At 33.8% G+C, this 14,027-nt stretch overlaps 1 protein-coding gene across 1 annotated transcript in view; it reads right to left on the bottom strand.

Annotated features, from left to right (window-relative positions):
- The window catches only part of AFG2A (AFG2 AAA ATPase homolog A), a 327,091-nt gene that overhangs the window by 250,833 nt on the left and 62,231 nt on the right, over positions 1–14,027 (bottom strand). Inside the window, exon 9 of the mRNA XM_059417577.1 lies at positions 11,438–11,647. Coding sequence (XP_059273560.1) covers positions 11,438–11,647 — 210 coding nt within the window. The remainder of the gene's footprint in view (positions 1–11,437; positions 11,648–14,027) is intronic.

Genomic DNA, 14,027 nt, shown 5'->3' with positions numbered 1-14,027 from the left:
CATCTGTGACTGAAATCTACCAACAACCAGGAAACACATAAACCGTCGGTAAGCAAACACACTTTTAAGAAAACTTGCTTGGGACAGTCCTTTTGATGACTACACTTTATAACTAGTACACCAACTGTTTGTCTATACATTGGTACCTACACTGTCTCCAAGCAATCATGTTTACATAATGAAATTGTTTTTGAGCTTGTTTCCCCAAAAACACTACAGAGAGACTTCATGACTCTAATCTCATCACCAGTGATTTAATTATCTTAATTTGTTAAATAATGCAATCCAAAACAGATTTATTTTCAATGAAGACAAAGGATGAAACGTTAGTTATGCTGAAGCAGAGTGTTCTCCCCTTTTAAAGGATTTTGAATAGCAATGTCTTAATATCAAATCAATTTTACAAGCTTGTTTTTAAGACACACATTAGACCATGTAATAGGAACACAAAATTTACACTTATAGTCATCAATGAGATAAATAAACCTGAAGGCATTTTCCTGAGTACTGTGGAATTGAGAAGAAAAAATATAAAGAGCCAGACAGTAAATATTTTACACTCTATGGGCCACAAATGGCTTGTGTCACATATTTCTCTTTCTTAACATCCCATTAAAAATGTAAATTCATACTTAACTAGAGGGTTAGATTAAAAACAAGCTGCGGGCTGGATTGGACCCAGAGGCTGTGTAATTTGCTGACCCCTTATCTAGATTAACCTCACACAATTTGAAATAGTTCATTTCTGTCAACAAGATCAAAAAGTCACCAAAAATAGCAATGACATTATTGGTGACTAAAAAACCTGGCCTTAAAAATATTAAGAAATATTTCAAAACATTAAGGAAAAAAATTAATGATACTTTAAAAAGCAATTTCAAAATACCTAGTATGTTTAAGATGTTCATGCCCAATGACAGTAACTTCTAGGGATATATACCGTAGAGAAACTCTTATGCATATACCAAAGGAGACATATGCAAGAATATTACAGAAGCATTGTTTGCAACCAAAAACAAATCCTAAAGCTGGAACTCATGAATATAAAAATGGGTGAAATAGCTAGAGGTATAAACTTCCAATTATAAAATAAGTCATGGACATAAAAAGTACAGCATAGAGAATATAGTCAATACTGTAATAACATGGTACAGTGACCGATGGTGACTACACTTGTTGTGGTGAGCCCTGAGTAATGTACAGAATTGTTGAAACAATATGCTGTACACTTGAAACTAGTATAACATTTTTTGCCAAGAATACTTCAAGAAAATAAATGAGTAAATAAATTGCAATGTCCTCATAAAATGGAGTGATTTTCTACCATCAGAGTGTAAATGAATGGCTATACTAAGGAGACCAGCAAGAAAGCTGTTGTTACGTGGCCAAAATGCACTGCTCATATATTATTTACAACCAAGAGTAAGAGTTGTTTGGCCAACTTTTTAAAGATTGTAGAACAGTTGTAGTTTTCCCCATGGATCATTTTTGCATGGTTTCAGCTCATCTGATCATTTTTATTCCTGTGCTACAGGGCAAAACAATGTCTGCCGGTTCATAATATAGACAGTCAAATAAATAAAGTAGGTACTATTCATTTGCAGTATGATAAATTACCCTTTTACCCAAAGAAGACCGTGGACAAACAGTTAAGACAGTGAACAATAAAACAAGAATCAGGACCCACTCAATATAACAAACCTTCAATAATTAGGAAAATGGGTTGAGGTCAGAGAAGGTAGAGTGAGGACAGGGTGAGAAATTTTTATATAGAATGTTATTCTATTTAGGGTAATTAATTAAGCAAGTGTGCCCTGATAATAATCAGAAAGGAAATTGCTGATGTCACTGTTGTTTTTAATGTAATTACTATCATGCCGGATTTGAATTATTGTTATTATTCTTACAGCAACTCTCCATAAAAGTGAAGGGCATGACATAAAATAATAACCCAGTGAAGACATAACTTTATATTCAGGCAGTATATACATTGCATATATACTGCTTTTTAATTATCTGGCTTAACTGAAGGAAAGTTACTAGAGAATCGGGAGAAATGATTATTGTTCTCCACAGATTATCTAAAAAAGATGACTTGAACATCAGTGTTGAAATGTACAAGATTATGATCATTTCGTGATCTCTGAGAATACAATATCAATATCCTGCTACCAATAACAGAAAAATTAATGTTTTAAATATATGATGTTTAGGCAAACAGATTGATATTTTTTTGAAATGTGAAAATATGGCAGATAACCTCAACAGGTAAAGAGTCATTCCTCTACTAAATAGAGTTTAGCTACAGGAAACCCGTAAATAAATAATGTTTCTTTTCCTTCAAAAAACAAAAGAAAAAGAAAAAAAAAAGATTTGGAAATCTAACCTAAGAATTTTGCACTAAAAGAAAATATGGGTTGGAATAATTCAAGTATTACTAATAAGTCATAGCAGTAATAAAAAAGACTTCTGCAGGAGGGGAGCCTGGGTGGCTCAGTCAGTTAAGCAGATGCCTTTGGCTCAGGTCATGATCCCAGAGTCCTGGAATCTAGTCCCTATTCGGACTCCCTGCTCAGCAGGGAGTCTCCTTTCCCTCTCCCTCCCTAACCCCTGCTCTCTCTGTAGCATGTACGCACTCTCTCTCTAATAAATAAGAAATCTTAAAAAAAAAAAAAAAAAGAGTTCCATAGGGCCCCTAGAAAACATATGATGTTGCAGAGACCACCATGCTGACGAATCTTACCTAGATGACTGGCCTACAAAATGCAACCCAGTAGCTACACTAATATGTTACATGGGTCCAGAATTTTATAAGAAGTCAAAGCAATATCAAAACCAAGGAAGGTTTATTTTGAGCTTAAAGTTCAAATAGCCAAAAATCACTGTTTTCTGGTACAACAAGTTGCAAAAGATTAAATTCAGCTTTCAAGACATATATTACATTATATTCTAATGGGAAACAAGGAATAATAAGCTATGATGCTATATTTTTTGTTCTATTTGAAACCAAATATATATGCAATTCTTAAAAACAGAAGAAAGCAGCAACTAGGGTCAACTAATTTCATGAAATCTTGCTAAATGTCTCATATGTATTATTCTCCACTGCTTACAACAGTACCCTGAGATGGATATTCTTAATATCATAACTTTACAGAAAAAAAATGTGAAGTGAAAAAAGTTTAAATGATTTATGAAAAGTCACACAGCTTAATAAATGGCAGAACTGGCATGCAAGTCTCTTAACCAACATACCTGACAATTAGAGGAAAGACCCTAAAAGTTTAGCAATCAACAGGAATAAAGGACAAGCAACAGATTAGAATATAAGCACTATGTTAAACATACTCAGAATGTTAATGGGAGGGCTTTAGGAGTCATTTAGTCTAACCTACTTCATTTAAAACCTGAGGAAAACCAAGTGTGAAGAAGTTGAATGAAATGCCAAAAGCCCAAAAAAGTTAAATGGCAGAAAAATGAGAAAAATGCAGGATTTTGGTTCCTAGACAATTATTCTTTCTAAAAACCATGATGTGTTCCATTTGTTCCAAAACAAACAAACAAACAAATAAATAAATAAAAAGGAAATGTGCCCTTAAGAGTTTACATGTTGGGGCACCTGGATGGCTCAGTCGGTTAAGCATCTGCCTTTGGCTCAGGTCACAGGATCTCAGGGTTCTGGAACCAAGCCTTGCATCTGGCTCCTTGCTCAGCGAGGAGAACCTGCTTCTCCCTTCCCTCTCCTTCTGCTGGCCATTCCCCCTGCTTGTGTGTGTGCGCGTGCACTCTCTCTCTCTTTGTCAAATAAATAAATAAAATCTTAAAAAAAAAAAAGATTTTGCATAGTACTAGCAATTCAAATTCAAAGGTATTTGTGGGAGCAGAACAAGTGACAAGTGCAAAGTATAATCCTCAATAAATAGCTGTGAACATGGGTTAATTTGAAATAAAAATTTTATTGATTTCTATTATAAACAAGAGACAATTTACATCAAAATATAAGGATTAGGTATAAATAGTATGGTTTATAAGTGCCACAATTGCTCATGAGTTTTTTAACTCTTTAAAAAAGTAATACATAAACCCATAAAATAGATGAACTAGATAAAGTTATTTCTTTTCCAATTTTAATTACCAAATAACTGTGATATGTTAGCCCTGTCACATTTCACCTGCCCAGATAATGTGCTTCACTCATAAGGGTGATCAAGAAAAACTACCAAAAATAAATAAAGTATCATAAGTAGGCTTATTTTGCAGTAATGTTATTTTCCATGTTTCCATGGTTAATATTTCAAGCATTCAAGTTTTCAAAACAAAAATAACATAAATTCATGTAAAGTTTTGTCCAGCTCTGCTATTAATCCAGTGAGAACTAAATCTGACTTATCTTTTATTGTTTCATGATTTTATATCCTATCAGTCACAAACGCAATACTTACACCTCATGCAAAATTGTGAGGCAATTTTGCCCCTTTAATCAGTACTGGATTTTTTCCAGTTTCCCAAAGGCTTTTTAAATGTGTCTGACACCTGCCTGTTGCTTTTGGCTATTACAATTCAAACCAAGTTTTTATAAGTTCTAAAATGTCTAGGGAAGGTAAGTTAACCTAAGTGTTAACTATGGTTAAATACTATGGAATATACTCATAAAAACCCAAACTCGCATGAGATAGAATTACATATATGTAATGTGAGTAAAGGATCTTGAAAATTAATAAAAAGTACGACATCGGCACATACAGAAGGCCATTTTGGGAAAGTACTTCAAAGGGTTTGAAAACAGGCATTAAGTACGAGGCAAGAAATACCTTACCTTGGTAAGTAAAAACCCTAAAAAGCAAGAGGGGCTAGCAGAGAAGGGAACAGAATTCAAGACGTTCCTCTCAAAAAAAGTACAACACAAACCTTCCCCACAACTTATTGTTTCAGGAAACAAAAATGACACACTTCAGAATTTACATAGCAGCAACATGCTGCCTACAATTTGGCTGCCTATAAAGACTGAATGTAGACATGCCCACAGAATCCCCTTACATTACTGCTGACCACTCTAGTCACTCTCCAACTCTTTTACTGACTAATATGCAGAAGTGCAAACACTAGATTTCAGCTGCCATGTTTTCATCACTAGAAATGACCATTCTCTTGAGCTGCAAACCCATACTAAAAATGGCCTTTTACATATTATCTGCCATGTTGCTCCACAGGCATTTCTAACTCCACATGTCTAAATCCCAGTCTGGTATCTGCTCTCCCACCTCTAATCTGCCTTTCTTCCTCACATGCTAACTTTTTCAAGAGTCAGGGTATTTCCATCTACCAGTCACTGACAGTGAAAATTTTAATCACCTCTGACTTCTCCCTTTTTCATTTCTCACATCAAGATTCTAAATATTACCCATTTCATTATATCACTTCTTTAATCAAATGTCTGACTAAATTATGAGTTGACAGATAGCGAGGAGCCCATCTAAGGCATCTTTGTTTACCATGCACAGAAACAGAGAATATATAACATAAAGAAGGAGCTTAATAATCTGAGTTACATAACTGTTGCAATTATAAAACATTTACAAATAGTTTTCAAAGCATTATAGACATGAAACTTTAATATTTCTTTAATTAAATTTAATTCAAGAGATTTAAAAGAAGGAAAAAATGACTAATCTCTCAGCTGGATTCCATGAATAAAAAGTTAAATGAATCCAACAATAAAATTTTCTTTCTATTATTAATTAAACTTCTTAGACGTCTGAAGGCATTCTTCTCTTTTTAAATCTAAGTCTTCTAAGACTCCAAATGTTGAAAGTTCTGTTATTATAGTTCATATTATTATCATTTTTTGCTTTTAGCCAAATGTTATATAATATTTTCATGTCAAGGAATCTTTTTTACATAGCACTTTTATTGACTGATACAAGCCCAACTCAAAAAAATGTTAACATTAAGTTATAACATATGATGTTTCAACTTTAACATGTCAGCTTATATAGTGCACAAATAATGCCAAAGGTAAATAAATCCAATCTAACTTCTACATAATGGCACATCATTCTATTTGTCCTAATAATCAATTACCATTAGTTATTCCCTAATAGCCATTCAAACAGTGATAAAACTAAGTATATATATTTAATAATGATACTAGTAACTGCCAATTTAAGCATATGGGGCACATAAGACAACACTATTTGGAGAAGTCAAGGGAATTATTAAAGTTTAAAAAAAAAAAAAAAAAGGCTTGAAAGGAAATTAAATAGAAACTCAAAAGGTTTCAGACTCTAGATGAGCCCAAATGGCAATAAACCTATAGAAGGAGAATAATGAGTTAGGGTCCACAAAAGGCATGAATCTGGACATAGTTCCTGGCGAGACTAAATTAGAAGCTATATCCTAGGTGAAAGAAAAAATAACCAAAACACTAAAAGAAAGTATTCTTTATAATGATAGGGTCTGGGGCCAGAACCAACACACTCCTTTATAGGCTTCAACTGAGAACTGCAGTGAAATAGGCAAGCTCAGGGAAGCCCTAAACCCAGATTCCTCAGCCAATTTCTGCTCAGGGTTTTCTTTTCCCAGGAACTTTCCATTATCACCATGAACAGCAGGATGATGAATAGGAAAGAAGGTCTCCCCCAAAGCCCTCACCCATGGAATTGGCAATCTCCCCCATGGCTTTTCTCCTTCCATACATTCCACTCTTCCCATACAGTGTAGTACAGAGCTATGCGCCAGGTTTTTTAACTTCAGTTACATTCATTAAATGTCTGTACTATGTCTGGATCCATGATACTGACCTTAAAACTCTTTTATTTAATTAACAGACCTCTTCTGGTAAAGCTTAAGATTTCCAGAAGAATTAAGATAGTACTGAGTTCCTATACCACCTCGCAACCCCCACTGCACACTTAGTTTCCCCAATTATTAACATCATATATTGGTATGGTACATTTGTTATAATCAACTAATAATAATGTATCAATACTGAATCATGAAAATCCATAGTTTATTCAGATTAGTTTTTATCTAATATCCTTTTTCTGTTCTAGGATTCATCCAGAGAACCACTGTAACATTATATTTAGCTGTCATGTCTCCTTGGGCTCCTCTTTACCCTGAGTTTCTCAGACTTTCCTTCTTTTTGATGGCCTTGACAGTTTCAGGAGTATGGTCAGATATTTTATAGAATGTCTTCAATTTGGTTTTGCCTGAAGCTTTTCTCATGGTCAGACACAGATTATAAGTCTTATAGAGGAAGACCCCCAAAATAAAGTGTCATTCTTGTTCTATCATACAAAGGTATACACCATCAACATGACTAATCACTGAATATGTTAACCTTGACCACCTGGCGAGGTAATGTGTGCCAGTTTCTACACTGTCAAGTAAGAAACTCTTCCCCAATTCCCTTTCATATTGAACTCTTTGACAGGAAGTCCTAACTGTACGCAGCCTGCACTTAAAGAATTGAGTAGTTACGCCTTTCAAAACTTTTTCAGTTACTTCTTAATATACTAATCCTCTCAAAGAGCTTATACAGATTAAAACAAAACAAACAAACAAAAAAAAACAAAAAACCGAGACCAAGAGAACTTATTTAAGGCTACAGAACTAAAAGTCCAAGGGTTAAGAATCAAACCAAAGCTATCTGAATCCTGGTTTAGTACTCTTTTCATTGTAACACAATTTTAAGATCATAAATTATACAGTAATAAGTAAATTTCAAGCTCCACCTTATTCAACCACTATTCTCCTTCCATATACTTCCATCTTATTCATCAGGTTCCTGTTTCTTTGGCAGCGATCACTCTTTCTTATTAATTTCACCAACTCCTACCCCAAAGCCATGTTATTTTTCTCAGTTTTCTTTGTCCTACAGAAACGAATTTTTTTTTTTTAAACTGTCCCAGAAACATCTTTCCACTTCTCTGAACCTGTCCTATAGAAACTGCCTAAACTACTTTCTCCAGTATCATGGTGTAATTAGTGAAACAAAGGACTGGGCATTAAATCAAAGAAGGGGGGAGGGGAATAAAAGACTGTATAATGCAGTGGTTCACAGCTTAGACTCTACACTCAGAAAGTCCTGAGACCAAATTTCAGTTTCATCTCCACAACTCCAACCTTGGAAAAGTTATTTCACTATTAAACATTATTATCCTCATTTGCAATCCTAGAAACTAAACTTAAAGCATTACGTATATAAAGAGGTGTCTCTATACAGTTTTCCACACAGTATCTGCAAAATGGAAACTCTATGATTTATAGACTACCCCACAAAATTTTAAAACAAAAGCTTAAAGATAAACTTGGAACTTACCAAATTCAAATTATTTTGTACCTTTAATAATAGAACAGTAGGAGATCTAGATGAATAAAGAACAGTAAGTACTTAGAGTCGTGCATACTTTGAATAAAACAGTTTCCTGAAAATGGGATGTATTTTATAGAATTCCTCCTTGAGACAAGTAACAGAAGAAAATTTCCCCCCAAAAGTCAAGCATACCCTAAGCTCATTACATTCTAGTACTCACCAATAACAGCTACTAAAGGACTTGCTCAAAATCCTTATCAAATGCCTAACCACCCTTCTTCCAGAATCAGTTAACAGCTCTTCACAAGGTAAAGCAGCCCAACTACCCAAGGGTAATTAATCTGTTGCAGCACTCCAGACAAAAGCAAGAGAAGCAGAAAGGAAATTTCAACTGGAAAATATTTTGACATAATTGACACAGATGACAAACTAAACATAAGCATATGTCAAGTGCTACAGTCTACACAAAAACACATATAGGTGCCAAAAGATATTAAGAGTCCACATAAGCCAAGGTGAAGTCTAAACTCTAAGTATACATCTTTTAATCACTGTTTAGGAAAGATGCAGAGGGGAAGCCAAATGGTTCTTTCATAAACTCAGAGAAAGAAATGTTTCAAATCTTTAAATTCTTTATTTTGGGAATTAAAGATAATTACAACTGTAAAAAATGTTAGGGAATTTTTTCTTTCAATACATGTAAGATACTTGTATTTTCCAATAGGCTAGAAAAATGCACTATCTACATTTCTCCGGTCATTTTCAAAATCTGTCAGACTTGTGATTTCAAAAGCTCAAACTTAACACTTAAATCCCTGGGAAAAGAAACACATATGTTACAACCAAAAACCAACTTTTCTTCATAGAAAACAACAACAACAACACAAAACTAGGAAAAATATATTATAAATTCCCAACTTCTTTCACTTCATTTCTGCATACATAAGCTACATGACATAGCTACTTTAAACCCTTCTCACAAGCAATGATGAGACAAGATGAAAAGACTGATAAAATGCAGAGAAAAACAAATTTTTTCATGTTCCCAACTTTTTCTTTTGGAGATTTTTAAACATGTAGGAAAATTTAAAAAATAGTAGAATGAACGTTCATTGTTTATTAAATATAATCTCCAGCCAGATTAAAATATTGAATAACACTGCCAAACTATATTAAAATGTATATTGAATAAAAATCCACCTTTAATAAAAACTAGTAAGTAGGATACTAAGCAAGTATGAACTCAATTGAATAAAAAAATTTCTTAACATCACTTATCCTTGTGTGTGTATGAGCTAAAAGAAAAATGAACATGAGTTTAGTGAAAAAGCTCAAATAAGTTAACACAAGCATGGCTATTTTACATGAACAGTGTGCAAGATAAACCTTTCAAAAAATCTTTGTACATTTTCTCACAGTGAAAAAAGTAAAACTGCCTAAAGTTCTGAAGTGTTTCATACTCAAAAACAGTGATAAATGTATTTCTAAGTAATCCTAAAATATGCAAGAAAGTAGTCCTGGTAACATATGGAACAGTTATCTTAGATTACATAAGAATGAGATATTAGTTCGTAGGAAATACATGTGCTCTTCTTTGAGATTCCAGTGTAAATAACTGTCAGTGCAGACCTCATCAAATAAGTTTCAGATATCCAGCAGACAGAAAAAAAAAAAAAAAAATCAAGGGTTACAAATATACTACTGTGGAATACGCAACAAGGTAGGCACAGAAAAGTGGGAGATGACAGTAAAATGAGTAGGAAGTTCCAGTAAAATAGCTATGTCCATTACCATGACATAAGAGAACAGGGACGAAAGAGAAATCAAGATGCCTCTGAAATTTCAAAATCACCCATTACCCCAACATTTAAAGCTGCAAACTTTAAAACTGTGGTTGTGATTCAGTTTAAGTGATCATAGTGAAAATGGTCTCTGACCCTATCTTCAGTATTTAATATATTTCACAAGATAATAACAAATATGTAAACACTAGTGATTGTGAAGATACTGATTCTTAAAAAGCCTAAACATATCTAAACATTATTACAAAAAAAAAATTTAAGTAAAAAGTTGACTCTACACTGAAATAAATTTTATGCTTTCAATTTCCAAGGACTTCATTCAGTGTTCTAAGATTGAAAACATATTTTATTATGAAAAAAATTCCTTGATACTATCAAAACAGAGCCTTTTATCATGTGCTTTTTCTGAAATGAATTTGATATTTAACAGAATGAAGTCATATATTTGTGATAAAGTCCATTCCACTAATGGATTTAAGGATTTATATATATATATTTAGTAACTGGGTAGATGATCATATTGCATAAAAATTAATTAGAAATTAATATCTGGCCCTGGGGTGCCCGGATGGCTCAGTTGGTTAAGCATCCAACCTGATTTCAGCTCAGGTCATGATCTCAGGGTCTTAGGATGGACCATGTTGGGCTCCACACTCAGTGGGGGAGTCTGCTTGAGGATTCTCTCTCCCTCTGCCCCTCCACCTGTCCACATGCTGCTCTCTCTCTCTCTCTCTCTCTAAAATAAATAAATAAACCTTAAAAAAAAAAATTGGCCCTAAAGTAAAAAAAACTACATGTCAAGTAAGATGATCTACCCCAAGTAATAGAGTAGGGCAATGAACAAATAACATATGTGTGTGTTTCAGAATATAAAACTTGTACAGATATTCCTTGACTAGAAACATGTTTTAAGGAATTTAGTTTTACCACATAAATTATTTAATTTCTTTGAAAACTTTATATAAATATTAAATCTACCTCATATTTATAATTAAGTCTTAACTAAGCAAAAGAGATTATTAGCACAATTAAAAACAGGAACTAAACAAGACTGGTTCCTATTATACATGGATATAAGAAATACTGAGAATCACAAAACTAAATAAAGTAGTCTTCTATAGTCCAACATTTTTGCTGATTACAAGCACTAGTTTATTTAGAGCTCATCCCCCTATATTATATTGCCATCAACCTCAAAGAAAAAAAATCAGCTACTCCTTAAGATGCCTTTTCATGTTTTTCTAAGGGTAAGAATCAGATAATTGGTGTTAGTGGGGTTGGAATGAGAAAGTGGCAATTAAAAAATTTAACACCTTACCTTTATAGCTAGGAAATTCAGGCCACTCTCATTGGCCAAAGCTTTTGCAATCATTGTTTTAGAGCAGCCAGGTGGTCCATACAGAAGAACACCTTTAGGTGGCTGAATACCCATTCGAATAAAAGACTCTGGGTGTTTCAAGGGCCACTCCACAGCCTGTTTCAATTTCAGTTTGATATTTTCCAGTCCTCCTATATCTGACCATGATACCTGTAAAACAGAGCATTATCTAAATGTAAGTTTTGCCAGGAGAAATAGAGAGGGAAAAAAAATCAATAAAAAGTGCAAGAGGGGTACTAGAACCATTTAAGAATTTAGAAGATCCTTAAAAAGTTCTATCAAGAAGTAAATTACAGTACATGAAATGTGAGCTATATATTACAGAAATACTAAAGAAAAAAGTTTCTGCTTGTATCAATAACTGTTTAAATGACTGAACAAACTGTTAAGTCTATCTTCTATTCTAGATGGCTTAAAAAATTAAGTTACATCTGTCTGAAAACGGCCTGAATTAGTGATCCAAGGTCGCAGCTACATATATCTTTTGGGCAAATTTATTTGCATTATGTACTACTTCCAAAAATATTTCTGTAGATCCTTAGGGAACATACGATTTTTTCCATCTTTGACATATTCAAGAAGTATCCTCAAAATTTTGTTCCTTTTTCTCAACAAAGAAACACCTACCAAAATAAGACAACTCTTTACATGCTGTTTACTTAGTAAATATCCATTAAGAACTACATATCAGATAACATATATAGGAATAGAAAAATAAGACATGAGTACAAGCTTTACAGAACTTAACAACCTTACCAGTAATGTGTACATAAATAATCACAGTACAATGGAAAGGATGCTAAGCACAGTAACAAAGACACAGAAAAAGCTTTTGGGAGTTCCCAGGAAGAAAAGATTACTTCCAGCTGGAAGGCAAATCTGAAAGTCAACTTTTAAAGCATGGATGAGATCTGGAAATGTGAAAACAGGGCAATGGTCGGGTAGAGGCCAGAAAATTACAAAAGGCTCAGAGGAAAGTATGAAGGAGTAAGAGAAAAAAGATATGAGGGAGAAAAATTTAAAAAGTAAAGTTGAAACTATGTAGTGGAGGACCCTGAAGACTAGATGCTGGAGTTCAAGAACCTCTCTCTTCAACCTCTTGAAGATTTTTAATCTGGAAAGTGATATGGTCTGATCTGTGCTTTAGGAAGACTTCTCTGACAAGATTGCTTTAGAGAGAAGAGAGAATGCAGGGATATCAAGTAAGGACCTATCACAAACATTATTCAAAAAAAAAAACCAAACTGAAATGAGGGTAACCACATGCAGAGTGAAGACACACCAGAGTGATACTACAAGCCCACAGCACGAGGGTTTTGAGGTTAGAGTAAGAAAGAGGGAGAATTTCAAGCTGAAGATTTCAAGATGAGTTGATAGAATATGAATAAAAAATAACTTTAAGGGGGAAATATAGATGATAGATCTTTATCTCTGGATATAAAGAGTTTAAACACAGACAAGGATATTCAAGAGACAAAAAGGGAGCAGTTGGAATGTAAGCATCATAAATGGAGCTCTGGAAAGAAGACAGAACTGGAATTTCAATTTCAGAGATCTGCATAAAAACTGCCACCAGGAGGGGAGAGATGTGGGTGAGGGGCAGATTGCTGGGCACCACCTATATTCCAGAGGCCAGGAGTAAAAAAAGAGAAAGAAAAGTTCAGAAAAATAAACAATTCACAAACCCCAAAAATAGAAAGGTTTTGTTAATAGAAAAGGTTTTTTTGTTGTTATTGTTTTTAAAGAACTTGTGAGTTTTAGAGAGGGGATACTTCGCTGTTGTTTTCGTTTTTTGTCCACAGAACCAAAGAATGCTATATTGCCAACCACAATCCTGGGATCAGATTTAGTTATTCTTTCCTAAATTGCTTAGAATTTATTTTTAAAAAGTAAGATTACTGGATTAAGAGGCATGAACATTTTTAGGTCTCTTGATGCATGATGTCAGTTTGCTATCCCAACTGCTTTATCTATTTTAGTAGCATGAATGATACGTGTATAAGTTTCCTTTAGTATCATCAGCCTTGGGTTTTATTTTGCCTTTTTCCCCCCTGATTTCTGATTTCACCAACTAATAAAGCTAAAATCAAACTTGAGATCAATCCACATAAGCTTATGGCCCTAAAAATACAGAATCAACAAGACTGTTTACATAACTGTTACTGTTAAAACCAGGCCTGCCTAAAAATGTAGTGAATTGTCACACTAACTCAAAATGTAGTGAGTTGTAGTGAGGGGTAGTTGCTGCTTCTGCTTTCTGGTGTCTCTGATTTTTATTTTTCTTTTTAAACTAAATTTTGAAAAATTTCAACATACACAGAAATTGAAAAATCAATACCACATGTGAATATACACTTTTTGCCAAAATTTGCCAATTTTTAATATTTGCCACATATGCTTTAGTGCATGCTCTCGCTTTCTCTCTACACACACACATTTTATCAATTTTTAAATTTGCCACTGAATCTTTTTAAAGTAGGATGGGAACGCCTGGGTGGCTCAGTTGATTAAGCATCTGCCTCTGGCTCAG

The sequence above is a fragment of the Mustela nigripes genome, chromosome 1 (assembly GCF_022355385.1).
Source record: "Mustela nigripes isolate SB6536 chromosome 1, MUSNIG.SB6536, whole genome shotgun sequence".
Taxonomy (NCBI): Eukaryota; Metazoa; Chordata; class Mammalia; order Carnivora; family Mustelidae; genus Mustela; species Mustela nigripes.
Note: the sequence above shows the minus strand (reverse complement) of the source record. Positions and strands in the feature narration are given on the sequence as shown.